The following is a 20,204-nucleotide window of genomic DNA, read 5'->3' as shown; positions in this document are numbered from 1 at the left end:
TAATAATGAACAATTAATATGCTAATAATGTAACGCATGATCTCCGAATTTCTAAAATAGTGCAAGTATACTAAATTATCAGTGCTCCAATTAGGTCAGAGTTTTCAACTTTAGTGTTATAAATAGCATCCAAATATAGCTGCCATCAATTCTTTGTCTTCCTGTACATAAATGCTGTTCTTTATCAAGAGGCAGAGTCCAATGCCCTTTTCTTTGAATCTTTGCTAACCTGTGACTTGCTTGACTAACAGAACACGTAAGAAATGACATTCTGGGACTTCAAAGGCTAAGTCCTAAGAAGATAGCAGGTTTCACCTGGGTCTCTTGGAACTTCATTATGGAAAAAGGCGGACACCATATATGACATCTGACCACTCCAAGACTGCCATGCTGTGAGGAAACCCAAGCTAACCACATGGAAAGGCCATGTGGAGGAAAAAAGATATACTTGGTCAGCCCCCACCCACCCTGTTCTAGCCACCCCAGCTAAGTGCTATATATATAAGTGAAAAACTCACCCTGGACTTCCAACTCAGTTTAGCTTTCAAATGAATGACTCCAGCCACAGCAGTTTGCATTTAACTATGAATGCATGACATGGCCCAAGAGAGAACTGCCTAACTAAGCCAAATAAACCCACAGAACCATGAGAGATAAATCAATTACTATTTTAAGCCACTAAGTTTTAGGTGTTTATTATGCAGCAACATGTAACTGGAACACTTAATGCCCATTAATGATCTAAAATTTTTGATACAATTTTACATGTCATATATATTTCCTGAAAAGTAAGTCTAAGCTTTCATTATATTTTCAAATAAGTCCATGATAGCAAAAGATGGTTAAAAATGACTGAATTAGATACTTCATAAAATTGCTGGCTTAGAAGAAACTTTAGTGAGCATAAATCTAATTTCCCTGTCCAGAACAGGCATATCTATAGAGAGCTATGGAAATCAAAGTAGCAGTGCCTGAAAAGACATGAATAGACACTTCTCCAAGGAACACATCCAGATGGCCAACTGACTCATGAAAAAACGCTCAACATCACTCATCGTCAGGGAAATACAAATCAAAACCACGATGAAATACCACCTCACACCAGTAAGAATGGCTAACATTAACAACTCAGGCAACAACAGATGTTGGCGAGGATGCGGAGAAAGAGGATCTCTTTTGCATTGTTGGTGGCAATGCAAGCTGGTGCAGCCACTCTGGAAAACAGTATGGAGGTTCCTCAAAAAACTAAAAATAGAACTACCCTATGACTCAGCAATTGCACTACTAGGTATTTATCCATGGGATACAGGTGTGCTGTTTCGAAGGGACCCATGCACCCCCATGTTTATGGTAGCACTATCAACAATAGCCGAAGTATGGAAAGAGCCCAAATGTCCACTGACAGATGACTGGATAAAGAAGAGGTGGTATATATATCAATGGAGTATTACTCAGCAATCAAAAAGAATGAAATCTTGCCATTTGCAACTACATGGATGAAACTGGATGGTATTATTGTAAGCGAAATTAGTCAGAGAAAGACAAATATCGTATGACTTCACTCACATGAGGACTTTACGATACAAAACAGATGAACATAAGGAAAGGGAAGCAAAAATAATATAAAAACAGGGAGGGCTACAAAACATAAGACACTCTTAAATATGGAGAACAAACAGGGTTACTGGAGGCATTGTGGGAAGGGGGATGGCCTATATGGGTAAGGGGCATTAAGGGCATCTACTCCTGAAATCATTGTTGCAGTATATGCTAACTTGGAGGTAAATTTTAAACAATAATTAATTAATTAATTAAAAATACAAAAAAGTAAAAGTTTAAAAAAAGAAAGAAACCTAATAAGCGTGGAGTTTGAGGAAAACAAGGTTTCCTACAAAGAAAGCAAGAAATAAGTCTGCCTTTAAATTTCTACTCACACATTAGCTATCGTGAAGACAAAGACCAATAGCCAGCTAGTTTAAAGGAAAATAGATTATGATTCAAGGTTATTTTTACTCTTCAACTGGTTGTAAAAAAAATAAATTCCTGAGTTCTTCTTGGCATATATGAGCATGCCTACCAACCTTATAAAGAAGAAGTCTATCTGTTCTCACAGCAGGTACAAATGTGTTAAACATTTATTAAAAGAAAAAATACTGACAGAGAAAGTTAAAAATTCAATCATGTACTGTTTCTAAACCACTATTTTAGTTCCGTAGTAAAGGTTAAGTAAAAGTATGAACAAAAATGTAAGAACAAACCAAAAGAAAGCAAGGGTCACAATATTACTATTAGACAAAACAGACTACAAGGTAAAAGCATTGTAACAGGATCAAGATGATAAATCTGACCAAAGCAGGTACATTCCATATAAAGGCTTATATGCTCAGCAACAGCAGTGAAATGTATAGAGCAAACACTGCAGGAAACAGATGGAGGAAAAAAAGCATACAACTACAGTGGAAACACTTTACTTCAACTCTAGCAGCCCTTAGCAGATTTCGGAAATCACAAGCAAGTCTATAAAGGATCAAAATAACACCTAACGTAACATGTTCAATTCTAAGATCCTGTTCTTTTCCCCCAAATCTGCTCCTTCCCTAGTAGTCTCCAAATCAAGTAGTGACAACACCATTCTTTCAGGTGCTCAGGCCAAAAGCCTTAAAGATGTCCCTGACATCTCTCTCTTCCCATAGCCCCATCCATCAGGAAATCCTGTTGATTCTATCTACAAAAATATTCAAAATCCTACTACTGCTCTCCACCTTTCACTGCCATCACCCTAGTCTAAGCAACCTATCATTGAGATTATGAATGTCTCACCAACCAGTCTCCCTGCTTCCAACTTTACATGAGCCCCTCAAACTCACGAGTCCCTCCCTAACACAGCAGACACAGTAATTCTGTTTATGGGTCCGTCATGTCTCTCCTCTGCTCAAAACCTCCCAATGCCTCCATCTCTCTTAGGAGTAGCCAAAAATTCTTAAAATAGCCTTTAACATCCTATGTGATCTTTCATTCTTGTTGTCTCTGTGACATCATTTCCTACCACTCTCCCACTCTTACTCTGATTTACCCAATCTCCTTGGTGTTCACCACCAGACTCATTACCGCATGAAAACATCTTCCCTCTACCTGGGGCATTATTTCCTCATACAGCTGCATTCTCTGCTTTCTCATCTTTTTCATATTTTGCTCAAATGATCATTTCCTCAGTGAGGCCTTTTCTGCTCATCTACCTAAAAATGTAACCACCATATCCCACCCAAAAATCTGTTTTATTTTTCTACTCTCAACATCCAACAAATCATTAAGTTTTGCTTTTTATTGCTTCTTTCCTGGTACCCCAGAAAGTAAGCTCCAGGTGGACAGTAGTTTTTGTCAGTTTGGTTCTCTACCACATCCCTAGCCCCTAAAAGAATACATAGTAAGTGTCCCATAATATTCTGTAAATATTTAAGATTTCTGTAGTCAAAATATATTCAAAAATTTACACATACTTACATTATTAACAAAATAAAAAGACATATATTTGTAAATCCATACATGTATACACAAAAAAGTAATATTCTCTTCTTTTTCAAGTACCCATGAGAGAACTATAAAATTCTTTCATGAATTTTATGTGTTCTAAGCATACTATACAAAATGCAAAGAAAACCTTAATAAATTCAAAGAATAAATAATAAAAGCCAAAGTTCCCTAGAACAATGAAACTAGAAATTATTAACAAAGAACAAAACATTTTAGAATAACAGCCAATATTATGTATTTAATATAGACCAGATATTAAACTAAACAAGAAAGCTACGGGATTGGAAATGATATCACCATTTTACAGATAAGAAGGCTGAGTTATTAACACTGAAATTTTTTTACTCAAGATAGCATAGTAAATAATATAAAATTCAGCTCAACCTGAGCTGAATTCAACTGTAGGTTCCTGGCTCTGAAGACCAACCTCTTGACTAATATATTCTTGAAAAAAAAACTCCTGGGTCAAAGAAAAATCACTGCAATTTGGGGTGTACTACAATAAGAACATGACATTTAAAATTAAGCCACTACAATAAGAACATGACAAATAAAATTAAGCCAAAACTAAACTTAGGAAAATTCACTGTTTTTTATTTTTTATAAAATAAAAAGTAGAAAAAAAATACAGAAAGCATTCAACTTAGAGGAGAAAAATAATAAAATAAATCTAAACACAGGGAGAAAAAAAACTATTTAAAAGGAAAAAGAAAGAGGGTGCCTGGCTGTGTCAGGTGGCAGAGCATCTCTTGAACTAGAGGTTGTAGGTTTAAGTCCCACATTGGGTATAGAGATTACTTAAAAATACAATCTTTTAAAAAAAATTCCACCTTTCTAGCATTTGAAAAGGAAATTAAAAAGAAAAAGAATTAAGTGAATTAGGAAAGGAAAAATAGTATAACAGATTATATTTCAAGCATACATTCTTTAGAAGCATAAAATATTACAAAATTATTAACAGGCTTTTTAAAAACTTTATTATGGAAAGTTTCAAACACATTCAAAAAAAGAAAAAATGGTATAATGAAACTGATACACCCACTATACAGCTTCAGTAATCAATACATGGCTGATCTTGCTTCATTTATACCCTTTTCAGCTTAACATTTTAAAATATTAGAACAGATATTTTAAGTATCAATTATTTCATTATGTTCTACCTCAAAGAAAGGACTGTCATTGTGTCATTCTTTCTCTTTCTCTCCCTCCCTCTATCACCTAGGTGTAAGGTCTTACAAATCTCTAAACATATAGTAAGGCTCTTAAAAAGTAAATACTCAATACACATTTGCCATTGGTGATAATTTAAATAAAATATGGCACACCGTACTCTGTATGCATAAAGCCACAAATATCAAGAGAGTAGACAATAAATAATAACTTACCTGAACTTTCCTGAAATTCCTTATCATCCACATCAGAATTACTCTTTTCAGATGATAAATAATTCTTGAGCCTGAAAGGTCCACTTTAACATAAAAAAGTAAACCATAAAATTTGTGCCTTTATAATACATATATCTAGTTATCTGCCTTAATGGACATTTTTCTCCTAAAACTGCCAAACGTTCCTTTCTTATAAAACCAACAGTGATTTATAGGTCACCAAGAATATACTTACATGCTCCATAAAACAAAGAATCTATAATTTAATCCTGTAACTGTCAGGATAAATACTGAATTTTATAACCTTTTAAACTAACTCATGTAATAGTTACAAACAGAGAGGAAGGGAGATAAACCATAAGAGACTCTTAAATACAGAGAACAAACTGAGGGTTGATGGGGGGGACCCAGGGGAGAGGGGAAAATGGGTGATAGGCATTGAGAAGGGCACTGGTTGGGATGAGCACTGGATGTTGTATGTAAGCGATGGAATCATGGGAATCTACCCCCAAAACCAAGAGCACACTGTATACACTGTATGTTAGCCAACTTGATAATAAATTATATTAAATAAATAAATAAAATTTTCTAGCAGCCACATTAAAATAAATAAATAAATAAAAATAAACTCATGGATCAGTTAATAAATTTTTAGTCAACTCAACACCTCTTGATAAAAATCAAATTTTAAAAAGTAAAATTAGAAATCAATCAGCTTATGGAATGCAAGCTGGTGCAGCCACTCTGGAAAACAGTATGGAGGTTCCTCAAAAAACTAAAAATAGAACTACCCTGCGACCCAACAACTGAACTACTAGGCATTTACCCACGGGATACAGGTGTGCTGTTTCGAAGGGACACATGCACCCCCATGTTTATAGCAGCACTATCAACAATAGCCAAAGTATGGAAAGAGCCCAAATGTCCATCGATGGATGAATGGATAAAGAAGATGTGGTATATATATATACAATGGAGTATTACTCGGCAATCAAAAAGAATGAAATCTTGCCACTTGCAACTACGTGGATGGAACTGGAGGGTATCATGCTAAGCGAAATTAGTCAGAGAAAGACAAATATATGACTTCACTCATATGAGGACTTTAAGAGACAAAACAGATGAACATAAGGAAAGGGAAACAAAAATAATATAAAAACAGGGAGGGGGACAAAACAGAAGAGACTCATAAATATGGAGAAAATGAGGGTTACGGGAGGGGTTGTGGAAGGGGGGGGATGGGCTAAACGGGTAAGGGGCACTAAAAAATCTACTCCTGGAATCATTGCTGCACTATATGCTAACTAATTTGGATGTAAATTTAAAAAATAAAAAACAAGTTAATAAAAAAAAGACAAAAAAATTTAAAAAATAAATAAAATAAAATATAAAAATGAAAATCACATATACTTTTGGAGTATATATTTAGTGACTAGGAGAATGGAATTGTTTAGGGGGAAATTTTTTTTCTTAATTAGGTTCCAAGACAGTGTTCATTAACAAAATCAATTGCAGAACTTCCTCTGTTAATACTGATCTGATTAAATTTTATGTCATTTTCAAATGTGTCTTTTCTCATAAATACTGCTAAATTCTATTAAAAAAAAACAAACAGCTTATTTTCATTTAAAAAAAAAAGCCAAAAACAAGTGGAATTTAAAATATTTAAATTTAAAAACTGCTCAGAAATGATTCAGCTTATCCCTGTCTGAGATTCCTTGCCTCTATTATGAACACAGGATAGGCATAGTAGTCATAACCCATCAAATAGTAAAGAAATCTCAGCCATCCCTGAAAAGTCTTGAGAATCTGTTATAATTTAGCATTCCTTCATTTTAAAAAAGGGTATATGATTTCAGATATTATAAGAGTAGGTTAATTTGGTTTGTTTATGGAGTGTGCTTGTTTTAAACACAAACCCACAAATTCTTAAATACTTGTTTTTTAAGAGAGAGAGTTTTCCCCTTTTCCTTGAATGTGGTCTGAATTTAATGACTTGTTTCTAACAAACAGAATAAAGTGGAAGTGAAAGTGTGCAACTCCAGAGCCTAGGTCATTAAAAGGCACTATGACTTTCATCATGGTCACACTTTCTCTTGGATCACTTGCTTGATTGGAAGCCAGCTGCCATATTGAACAGCCCCATGGAGAGGGCCACATGCCAAGGAAGGCCTATAGTTAACAACCATGGGAGCAAACTACCTTGTAAGATCCTTCAGTTACAATCAAGCCTTCAAAGGACTGCAAACTTGACAGATATTTTGAATGCTACATCTCATAAGAATCCCTAAGAGAGAACTAGTCAGCTAAGGCTCTTCTCCCAGACTTCTGGGCCACAGGAACTAGGAAACAATAAATGTTTTGCAAACCACTAATAAAAGTTGGGGTAATCTGTTACACAGCAAAGAGTAACCAATATACTAAGTAAATCCAATTATCCTTAGAAAACATGCATACCTTCTTTCCAAAACTGAAGTCTTAGGCTCTCCAGAATCCAAGTTAGACTCTGCTAGTGTCTTGCATGTAAATCCCTTGACCTGAGACTTCGGATGAACATTTTGTGCAGTCATACTATCTTGATCCTTTGGGCTTCTTGTACCTCTGTGAATATGTAAAGTGAAAAATTGTTTACATTTCTCCATAAAACATTCCTTCCAGAAACATACAATCAGTAGATAATATAATATTGGTTGTAACAAATATCAGATAAACCTATTCGGATCCTAGGACTTATAACTAGCCTAGGAAGAAAATTTGTTTCTAGGACCTGCAAAGAAAAATTCTGATAAAGGAAATGGTACAGACCAGGCCTAAGATGGAAGTAATGACAGGAGGACACCCAGAGACATTACCTACGGGCAGCATATGATATATATTACACTTTTAATCTACCATGGTTTTTTTGAAAATCCACAAACAACTTAAATTGTTTTCTTTGACAGCCCTAGTCAGCCTACTGAGGAACAGTAGTGTGTTCAGAGGGATTCTTTAACAGCTACTAGCTAATTATATGTAAAGAAGATATACTATTCCCAGACTGCATAATTTCTCCTCTCTCACATTTCTCTTGTAAGTCCTATGTTTTGTTTCTCACTCAGTCTACCAGCCTATTCTTACCATATGTGAGAAAATAATTTGCATAAACATAACTAAAGAGCATGCAAACTTTTGAGATCTGATGGTTTACTTGTGAAGATTCTACTCTCTCTACAAGTCCTATCATAGAGTTAGAAAAAATATTAAGAGAATACTATGAACAATTATGTCAATAAATTAGATAACCAACGGGGCACCTGGGTGGCGCAGTCAGTTAAGCGTCCAACTTCAGCCAGGTCACGATCTCGCGGTCCCGGAGTTCAAGCCCCGCGTCAGGCTCTGGGCTGATGGCTCAGAGCCTGGAGCCTGTTTCCGATTCTGTGTCTCCCTCTCTCTGCCCCTCCCCCGTTCATGCTCTGTCTCTCTCTGTCCCAAAAATAAATAAACGTTGAAAAAAAAAATTAATTAGATAACCAAGATAGAATAAATTCCTAAAGACATACGATTACCAAAACTAAGTCAAGAAGAAATAATCTGAAAAGACCTATAAGAGAATGAATCAGTAATCAAAAACTACCCAGAAATAAAGGCCCAAATGGTTTTACTGCTGAATTCTACCAGTCATTCAAAGAATATGAATTCTTCACAAACTCTTTCAAAAAACAGAAGAGAACTTCTTAAATCACTTTATGAAGTCAGTATTATCTTGATACCAAAACTAGATAGACATCACAAGAAAAGTGCAGACCAAACAACTCAACAACATACTGGCAGAGCAAATCTAGAGACGTATAAATGTAATTATACATACATCATGACCAAATGGGATTTACACCACAGATGCAGTTTAGTCTAACATCTGAAAATCAATTAACGAAAAACATCATATCAATAATAATAAAAATTACAGCATCATCTCAAAAGATGCAAAAAAAAAAAAGCATTGAACAAAATCCAACACGTTTTTATGATAAAAATACTCAACCAAGTAGGACTAGAAAGAACTGCCTCAACTTGATAAAGGGTAGCTGAAAAACTTACAGCTAGCAACATAAAGACTGGATGCTTGCCCCCTAAGATTTAGGAACCAGACAAGGAAATCTGCTATTGCCACCTGTATTAGCCAGAGCAATTAGGCAGTATAAAATAAATAAAATACAGGAAAGGAAACAGGTCAAACTATTAACAAATGACATGATTTCTGTACTCACAATATCTCACAAAATCCACTAAAAAGCTATCAAAACTAATAAATGACTTCATAAGGGTTGCAGATACAAGTCAAATACAAAAACCAATTGTAGGGGCACCTGGGTGGTTCAGTCGGTTGTACTCTTGACTCTTGGTTTTGGCTCAGGTCACAATCTCACAGTTCGAGAGATCAAGCCCCATGCTCTATGCTCTAGCTCAGAGCGCAGGGCCTCCTTGGGATTCTTTCTTTCTCTGCCCCTCCCCTGCTGGTGCACGCTCTCTCACTCTCTCAAAATAAATAAATAAAATTAAAAAAAACACAAAAAACAAAGGTATCTCTATACACTTGCAATGAACATCCAAAAATAAAATTTAAAAAGCAATTCCATTCAGAATAATGAAGCAGAAAAAAGGAGGGGGATTAAGGCAAAAGACTATGATTAAGAATCAGAGAATTCAGTGACTCATTAAAAAGGAACAACATCAGAATCATAGGGGTCCCAGAAGAGGAAGAGAGAGAAATAGAGGTAGAAGGGTTATATGAGCAAATCATAGCGGAAAACTTTCCTAACCTGGGGAAAGACACAGACGTCAAAATCCAGGAAGCACAGAAGACTCCCATTAGATTCAACAAAAACTGACCATCAACAAGGCATATCATAGTCAAATTCACAAAACACTCAGGCAAGGAGAGAATCATGAAAGCACCAAGGGAAAAAAAGTCCCTAACCTTGCAGCAGACCTATCCATAGAAACTTGGCAGGCCACAAAGGAGTGGCAGGATATATTCAACGTGCTGAATCGGAAAAATATGCAGCCAAGAATTCTTTATCCAGCAAGGATGTCATTCAAAACACAAGGAGAGATAAAAAGTTTCCCAGACAACAAAAATTAAAGGAGTTTGTGACCACTAAACCAGCCCTGCAAGAAATTTTAAGGGGGACTCTCTGAGGGGACAAAGCAACAAAGATTAGAAAGGACCAGATAATACCACCAGAAACTCCAACTCTACAAGCATCATAATGGCCATAAATTCGTATCTTTCAGTACTCACTCTAAAGGTCAATGTACTCAATGCTCCAATCCAAAGACATAGGGTAACAGAATATATAAGAAAACAAGATCCATCTATATGCTGTTTATAAGAGACTCACTTTAGACCTAAAGACACTTTCAGATTGAAAGTAAAGATGGAGAACCATCGATCATGCTAATGGTCAACAAAAGAAAGCTGGAGTAGCCATACTTATATCAGACAATCTAGACTTTAAAATAAGACTGTATCAAGAGGTGCAGAAGGGCATTCTATCATAATTAAGGAGTCCAACCACCAAGAAGACCTAATAATCATAAAAATTTATGTGCCAAATGTGGAGGCATCCAAATATACAAACCAATTAATCACAAACATAAAGAAACTCAATGATAGTAATACCATAATAGTAGGAGACTTCAACACCCCACTCAGAGCAATGGACAGATCATCCAATCAAAAAATCAACAAGGAAACAATGGCTTTGAATGACACACTGGACCAGATGGACTTAACAGATATATTCAGAACATTTCATCCTAAAGCAGCAGAATATACATTCTTTTCCAGTGCACATGGAATGTTCTCCATAATAGGCCACATACTGGGACACAAATCAGCCCTCACCAAGTACAAAAAGGTCGAGATCATACCGTGCATATTTTCAGACCACAACACTATGAAATTCAAAATCAACCACAAGAAAAAATTTGGAAAGGTAACAAATACTTGGAGACTAAAGAACATCCTACTAAAGAATGAATAGACCAACCAAGAAGTTAAAGAGGAAATTAAAAAGTATATGGAAGCCCATGAAAACGATAACACCACACCCCAAAACCTCTGGGACGCAGCACAGGCAGTCATAAGAGGGAAGTATATAGCAATCCAGGCCTTCCTACAGAAGAGACAAAGATCTTAGATACACAACCTAACCTTACACCTTAAAGAGCTGGAAAAAGAACAGCAAATAAAACCCAAAACCAGCAGAAGGCAGAAAATAATAAAGAATAGAGCAGAAATTAATGCTATCGAAACCAAAAAAACAGAATAGATCAATGAAACCAGAAGCTGGTTCTTTGAAAGAATTAAAAAAACTGATAAACCACTAGCCAGTTTCATCAAAAAGAAAAAGGAAAGGACCCAAATAAATAAAATCAAGAATGAAAGAGGAGAGTTCACAACTAATACAGCAGAAAAAAAAACAATAGTAAGAGTATATTATGAGCAATTATATGCCAATATAATGGGCAATCTGGAAGAAATGGACAAATTCCTAGAAACATATACACTACCAAAACTGAAACAAGAAGTAACAGAAAATTTGAACAAACCTATAACCAGCAAAGATATAGAATTAGTAATCAAAAACCTTCCCAAAAACAAGAGTCCAGGGCCAGATGGCTTTCCAGGGGAATTCTACCAAACATTTAAGGAAGAGTTAATACCTATTCTCTTGAAGCTGACCTAAAACACAGAAACAGAAGGAAAACTTCCAAACTCTTTCTATGAAGCCAGCATTACCTTGAGTCCAAAACCAGACAGAGACCCCACTAAAAAGGAAAACTATAGACCAATTTCCCTGATGTACATGGATGCAAAAATTCTCAACAAGATATTAGCCAACAGGATCCAGCAATACATTAAAAAGGTTATTCACCACGACCAAGTGGGATTTATACCTGGGATGCAGGGCTCGTTCAATACCCGCAAAACATGATTCATCACATCAATAAAAGAAAGGACAAGAAACACATGATCCTCTCAATAGATGCAGAGAAGGCATTTGGCAAAATACAGCATTCTTTCTTGATAAAAACCCTCAAGAAACTAGGGATAGAAGGATCATACCTTGAGATCATAAAAGCCATATATGAACAACCCAACACTAATATCATCCTCAATGGGGAAAAGCTGAGAGCTTTCCCTCTAAGGTCAGGAACAAGACAGGGATGTCCACTCTCACCACTGTTATTCAACATAGTATTGGAAGTCTTAGCCTCTGCAATCAGACAACACAAAGAAATAAAAGCATCCAAATCGGCCAGGAGGTCACACTTTCACTCTTCGCAGATGACATGATACTATATATGGAAAACCCTAAAGATTCCACCAAAAACGTGCTAGAACTGATCTATGAATTCAGTAAAGTGCAGGATATAAAACCAATGCACAGAGCTTGGTTGCATTCCTACACACCAACAATGAAGCAACAGAAAGAGAAATTGAGGAATCAATCCCTTTTAGAATTGCACCAAAAACCATAAAATACCCAGAACTAAATCTAACCAAAGAGGTGAAAAATCTATACACTGAAAACTATAGAAAGCTGATGAAAGAAACTGAAGAAGACACAAAGAAATGGAAAAAGATTCCATGCTCCTAGATAGGAAGAACAAATATTGTTAAAATGTCGATACTACCCAAAGCAATCTACACATTCAATGCAATTCCTATCAAAATGACACCAGCATTCTTCACAGAGCTAGAATAAACAATCTTAAAATTTGTATGGAACCAGAGAAGACCCTGAATAGCCAAAGCAATCTTGAAAAAGAAAACCAAAGCAGGAGGCATCACAATCCCAGACTTCAAGCTATACTACAAAGCTGTAATCATCAAGACAGTATGGTACTGGCACAAGAACAGACACTCAGATCAATGGAACAGAATACAGAACCCAGAAATGGACCCACAAACCTTTGGCCAATTAATCTTTGACAAAGCAGGAAAGAATATCCAATGGAATAAAGACAGTCTCTTCAACAAGTGGTGCTGAGAAAACTGGACAGCGACATGCAGAAGAATGAACCTGGACCACTTTCTTACACCATACACAAAAATAAACTCAAAGTGGATGAAAGACCTCAATGTAAGACAAGAATCCATCAAAATCCTTGAGGAGAAAGCAGGCAAAAACCTCTTTGATCTTGGCTGCAGCAACTTCTTACTCAGCATGTCTCCAGAGGCAAGGGAAACAAAAGCAAAAATGAACTACTGGGACCTCATCAAGATAAAAAGCTTCTGCACATCAAAGGAAACAATCAGCAAAACTAAAAGGCAACCGACAGAATGGGAGAAGATATTTGCCAATGACATATCAGATAAAGGGTTAGTATCCAAAATCTACAAAGAACTTCTCAAACTCAACACCCAAAAAAACAAAGAATCCAGTGAAGAAATGGGCAAAAGACATGAATAGACACTTCTCCAAAGAAGACGCCCAGATGGCCAACTGACACATGAAAAAACGCTCAACATCACTCATCGTCAGGGAAATACAAATCAAAACCACAATGCAATACCACCCCTCACCTGTCAGAGTAGCTAACATTAATAACTCAGGCAACAACAGATGTTGGCGAGGATGTGGAGAAAGAGGATCTCTTTTGCATTGTTGGTGGCAATGCAAGCTGGTGTAGCCACTCTGGAAAACAGTGTGGAGGTTCCTCAAAAAATTAAAAATAGATCTACCCTACGACCCAGCAATTGCACTACTAGGTATTTATCCAAGGGATACAGGTATCCCTTATTTTGAAGGGACACATGCACCCCCATGTTTATAGCAGCATTATCAACAATAGTCAAAGTATGAAAAGAGCCTAAATGTCCATCAATGGGTGACTGGATAAAAAAGATGTGGCATATATATATACAATAGAGTATTACTCGGCAATAAAAAGAATGAAATCTTGCCATTTGCAACTACGTGGATGGAACTAGAGGGTATCATGCTAAGCGAAATTAGTCAGAGAAAGACTTCATATGACTTCACTCATATGAGGACTTTAAGAGACAAAACAGATGAACATAAGGGAAGGGAAACAAAAATAATATAAAAACAGGGAAGGGGATAAAACATGAGAGTCTTAAATATGAAGAACAAACAGAGGATTAGTGGAGGGGTTGTAGGGAGGGGGATGGGCTAAATGGGTAAGGGGCATTAAGGAATCTACTCCTGAAATCACTGTTGCACTATATGCTAATTTGGATGTAGACTAAAAAAATTAAAAAAAAATTAAATTAAAAAAAAAAAGGAGAGAGAAGGAAAAAAACAATGTTGCCCAAAGAAATATAGTAATTTGTATTGTTGGTGCTATTGTTGCAAAGTCTTGTGGAAATTTGTTTTGTGTCATTTTCCCATTTATGATAAATTATATTCTTAATTATTTTGAAGGAAACGAGTATAGAGAATTTGAATAATGTCTGTAGTTAAATAAAAGTTGATTTATCCATCAAAAAAAAAAAAGCAATTCCATTCACAATAGCATTAAAATAATAAAATGCTTAGAAATGAATTTAACAAAAGTGTAAAACTTATGCTCTGAAAACACTGTTGAAATAAGTTGAAGACCTCAATGAATGGAAAAGCATCCCATGTTCATGGATCGATAGATTTAGTGTTAAAATGGCAATATCTCCCAAACTGATATACAGATTCAATGCATTCTCTGTCAGATTCTCAAGTGGTATCTTTGTAGAAATTGACATGCTGATTCTAAAATTTATATGGAATTGCAAGGAACCCAGAATAGCCAAAACAATCTGAAAAGAAGAATAATGAGGACTTATACCTCTTGATCTCAAATCTTTTCATAGCAATGGTAACAATCAAGACAGTGTAGTACTGGATCAAGAATTAATATATAGATTAAGAGAAAAAAACAGAGAATTCAGAAAGAAACTCATATATTTATGGTCAACTGGTTTTCAAAAATGATGTCAAGACCATTCAATGGGGGAATAATGGGGGAATTGTTTTGACAAACAATTATGGAAAATTGGATAGTCACATGCAAAAGAATAAAGTTGAATCCCTCATAGAATATACAAAAGTTAACTCAAAATGGATCAAAAACCTAAATGTAAGAAAAACTCTTAGAAGAAAAGATAATGACAAATCTTCATGAACTTGGATTCTTAGATATGACACCAAGTATAAGCAACAAAAGGATAAAATAGACGGATTGGACTTTACGAAAATTAAAAACTTTAGTACTTCAAAGGACACCATTAAGAAGCAAGAAGAAAATATCTGCAAACCACGTATCTGACAAGGGCCTTGTATCCAAAATATAAAGACCTCTTACAACACAATAAAAAAACCCAAAAAATTAGGCTGAATAGATTTTTCTCTAAAGATATGCAAATGGCCAATAAACAAATGAAGAGATGCTCAACATCATTAGTCATCTGGGAAGTGCAAATGAAAATCACAAAGAAATACTACTTTCATACCAACTCGGATGGCTAGCATCAAAGTCAGATAATAACAAATGTTGACAAGGATGCAGAGAGACTGGAACCCTCATAAACTGCTGGCAGGAATGTAAAATGGTACAGATGCTTTGGAAAACAATCTTACAGTTCCTCAAACAATTTTAATATAGTTACCATATGTCAGAGCAACTCCACTCCTGGGTATATATCCAAGAGAAATGAAAACACATGTTCACATAGAAACCTGTACACAAATGTTTATACCAGCATTATTCATAAGAGCCAAAAGGTGGAAACAACCCAAATGTCCATCAGTGAATGAAAAGATAAACAAAACATGGTATAAGCATAAAACAAAACATTTTTTGGTCATAAAAAGTAAGGAAGTACTGATATACACTACAACATGAATGAAACTTGAAAATTTCCAAAAGAAGCCAGTACAAAAAGCTCATACTATATGATTTCATTCAGATGAAAATCCAAACTGTAGAGAATTCTATACAGATAAAAAGTAGATTAGTGGTTGCTTAGGGTAGTGGCAGAGTGGACTAGGGAAATGGTAACTAATGAGTACTGGCTTTGTGAAGTGCTGAAAATACTCTAAAATTGACTGTGTTGATGGTTTGCACCTATCTGTTAATATACTAAAAAAACATTGAATTGTACACATTTCATGAGTGAACTGTATGGTGTGGGGAGTACCATACATTCTCATTGTACATAAAAGATAAGGTTTGTTATAAAAATACTAGCTGAAATTTAAAAACTCAATGTAAACAAATTTTTTATCTTAACCTATTTCTCTCAACCTATAGGTAAGGCTCAACTGCTTTGTTTAGTAAAACTTTGATTTATTTTTATTATTAATACATTCAAGTAAAAAACTGGACTACTAGTCAGAAGACCTAGTTATCTAATGACACGCTATTTAATCTATGTAGACCTTCCTCATATGTAAAAATGGAGCTAACAAGTGTCCTACCCACCTCTCAGGAATCTTATGCAAATAAATGATACAAGAAACAAGATGATATAAATATGGAAATATGATAAAAGAGAGGCCATTACAAATCAGTGGGGGAAATGTACCATTCAACACCTACACAGAGAAAAAAAGAATTTAAATTTCCTATTCCACATCAAACACAAAAATAAATTACAGATGGTTTAAAGAAGTAAATATAAAAAAACAAGTTAGTTTTTAGGAAAAAAATATAGAAAAACAGATCCTTACAACCTCGGAGTCTACAAAAAAAGCAAATGTTCACAACACTGAAAGACTAATAAATTCTACTACAGCTGACCCCTTGAATAACACAGGTTTAAAGTGCACAGGTCCACATATAAGCAATTTTTTTTTTCAATAAATACAATCCTGTAAATGTTTTTTCTCTTTCTTAATAACAATTTCTTTTCTCTAATTTATTCTATCGTAAGAATATAGCATGTAATATATGTAACTGTTTATGCTACTAGTAAGGTTTCCAGTCAACAATAAGTTATTAGTAGTTAAGCTTTGGAGAAGTCAAAAGTTACAAGCAAATTTCTGGCTGTGCAGGGGTCAGTGCCCCTAACTCCCATGATGCTCTAGGGTTAACCATACATTAAAATTATGTCTTCTGTATGAAAGACACAAATACATGTTACCCATTAAGGATTAAAAGCCAAAATAGATAAAGAGTTCCTAAAAATCAATTCTAAAAAAATATAAAATTGGCCAAGCAATTTACAAAGAGACAATCTATTTAAACATGAGCAAGGGGGGGCCTGGGTGGCTCAGATGGTTAAGCATCTAACTCTTGGTTTCGGCTCAGGTCATGATCTCACAGTTTCGTGAGTTCGAGCTCCATGCAGGGCTCTGCGTTGGCAGCCATGAAGCCTGCTTGGGATTCTCTCTCTTTCTCTCTCTTGCTGCCCCTCCCCCACTTGTACTATCTCTCTCAAAATAAATAAATTAAATTTTTTTTTCTAAGAAAAAATAAAAATGAGCAAGAAACAAATGAAAAGATATTTAACTATTTAATTTCACTAATAATTAGGAAAATGCAATGAAATCCAGAGATATACCCCATTATGAACAGCTGCAAGAGAATAGGTGTTAACTCTTCCTTAAATGTATGGTAGAATTCCCCTGTACAGCCATCTGGCCCTGGACTCTTGTTTTTTGGGAGATTTTTGATTACTAATTCGATTTCCTTACTGGTTACATACACTGCTATTTTTAAGGCACTCTAATGATTTATTTCTGTACACCCCTAGCACCCTGCAGTTTCTCACATGTAATATGCATTATTTGTTGAGTAAATGAAAGAATAAATGCTATGTTAAGAAGTAAAAATATGCAAGAACAATACCTAACTCACTAGGTTGTCAGGGACTGATGAAAATTCATTGAAAAGCTCCTAGCAAATAGTTGACACATAATAAGCACTCAAAAGTACCTTAACTATTATCACCTTAGGGGGAGAAGTATTAAGATATATTCCTAATTATTGAAATCACATTAACTTCACTCAGAAGGAAGCAAATCAAACTATACGTTAATGACTAAGATTAAAAGATAAAAATTAAAAGATTAAAAAAAAAATTTAAAAAAATGACCAAAATGGTAAAATTTATGTTTTTACCACTGTATTTTTTTTAAAAAGGAATCAACTTTTTTAATTAAAAAAAAATTTTTTTTTATTTAAGAGAGTTTATGGAGGAGGAGCTGAAGGAGAAAAAAAGAATCTTAAGCAGGTTCCACACCCAGTGCTGAGCCTGGTTCAGAGCTCCATCCCACAACCCTGGAATCATGACCCAAGCTGAAATGAAGAGTCAGTCACTCAACCGACTGAGCTACCCGGGTGCTCCAAAAAAGAAGCAACTCTTCAATGACAATAATACTTACTCTTATTATATATATTAGTCACATCCTATGTACTATATATATTATTCCCCATTTTAAAATGAGGAAAAAAATTCAAGAGTTCTGTGTTGCCCTAGGGCATCACCAGCTAAGGGCTGAGCATGAATTTACAACCATGTCTGTCAGACTGCAGAGCCCTTTGCGCTAATACTGTTTCTCCACAAATGATTAAATGACACAAACTATTAAATGCTAAACAGCAAAAATAACTATACTGTATACATAATAGACATACCCAGAATGATCATGATTTTTCTTCTTAACCAGGTCTTCCTCATCACTTTTCAATGACTCATTCTGGGAAGAACCAGAAATTTTATCATGGTCAATAATTCTTCTAGAATCTTTAGCAGTTAAAAACTCCTGTGTTCTTGAGCTGCCTGAAGTAGTTCTCTTCTGCCCTTTAAATGGAATAGTTTTGTCCCCAATATTCTTAGATGACTGGTTTGGTTTTTCAACAGGTGTTTGTCTACTGTTGTGACACACTGACAATTCATTTCTTCTTGAAGACTTGCTATAAACAAGACCTGAAGGATTCAATGATAACCTAAAGTTAGCATAATGTTTATCCAAATTATCTGGCTCACTGAAATACCAACATTATATATATTTTCATGTAAACACATACACACACACACATACACCAATCTCGTAGGCTATATTTATTTTCAAATTAAATTCATAAACTATGTAGCTTTTCAATTTTTAGACATATGTACCAAATTTATCACAAGCTTCCAAAACCACCCTGTCTCTGCCCATGACTCTTGTGGCCATCCTTAAGATCCTGGTATTTCCCACGGTTCCAGCTTCAGCTTCTCACTCTTATGTACCTACTTTGAGGGGCCCTTGTACTCTTAACTGTAATTACTATGTAGATGCTGGTATCATAATATTCACCTATCACTCTCCTTTAAATCTGCCCCTCTGGTTTTAGTTCCTTTCTTAACAAAAAGCACAACTATTTGCTCAAATACCTACATCAGAAATCTCAGTCAGCCAAGACTCCTGTCTCTATCTGCAATCAGTCCCCTTATCCTGTCATTTCTACATTCTTAATACCACTCAAATCCACTTCTCTCAAGCTCTCCTGCCTGTCATTAGCAGGGACTGGCATCTTATCTGGATTATTAAAGGAGCCTCTTAATTAGTTTCCCTTTCTCTAGCCTCGCCATTCTTCAATCCATTCTTCACACTGTTTCAAGAATCATCTTAGGAAAACACAAGCTGGGTCATTACAACCTTGCTAAAGTCTTTTAGTGATAATCTGTAACTTAAGGATTATGTCCAAATATTTTCAATAATTTATTTCTACATGTAGAGTACTTATTTCGTTAATCAAAATTCTATCCTCCAAATAAACAAACTGACAAAAAAAAAAAAAAAAAAAAGCAGCCAGCAATACTGAACTTATTTGCATTTCTCCAAAGCACTGGTTCTTAAAGGGTTGGTCCCAGACCAGCAGGATCAGGATCACTTAAGAGTCTGTTTGAAATGCAAATTCTCAGGCCTCACTTCAGACCCACTAAATCAGAAACTCAGAGTAGGGCCCAATACTCTGTATTTTAACAAGCCTTCCATATAACTCTGCTAAAATAATCTTTAAAAGGTCACACTCTCAGCTCCAGATCTCTGCACATGCTACTCTGCTCGAAACATTCCATCCATCCTCCTCACCCCACCCAGTTACTTAACTAATTCCTAATTCATTCTTCAGGAAGCTGTCCCAAATCCCCATGCTTAAATTAGGTAGCTCTCTCTCTCAACCCTCTGATAACATTTATCATCCATCTATTTATTTACTTATCTTTCTCTTCCAGCAGACTGGCAACTCCTTGAGACCAAGTTTGCTCTTTTACCTATCTCTACATTTCCAATGCCTAACATCAGGGTCAGG

General features: G+C 35.4%; 1 protein-coding gene across 5 annotated transcripts in view; it reads right to left on the bottom strand.

Annotated features, from left to right (window-relative positions):
* CENPC (centromere protein C) overlaps positions 1-20,204 on the bottom strand; it is an 80,879-nt gene that overhangs the window by 25,693 nt on the left and 34,982 nt on the right. For all 5 annotated transcript variants that reach the window (XM_019829418.3, XM_045056273.1, XM_006931085.5 and 2 more), the window contains exons 10-12: positions 18,543-18,834; positions 7,374-7,517; positions 4,917-4,999 (exon numbers count right to left, since the gene is read on the bottom strand). In XM_019829418.3, the coding sequence (XP_019684977.1) occupies positions 4,917-4,999; positions 7,374-7,517; positions 18,543-18,834 (519 nt within the window). The remainder of the gene's footprint in view (positions 1-4,916; positions 5,000-7,373; positions 7,518-18,542; positions 18,835-20,204) is intronic.

This window comes from Felis catus, chromosome B1 (assembly GCF_018350175.1).
Source record: "Felis catus isolate Fca126 chromosome B1, F.catus_Fca126_mat1.0, whole genome shotgun sequence".
Taxonomy (NCBI): Eukaryota; Metazoa; Chordata; class Mammalia; order Carnivora; family Felidae; genus Felis; species Felis catus.
Note: the sequence above shows the minus strand (reverse complement) of the source record. Positions and strands in the feature narration are given on the sequence as shown.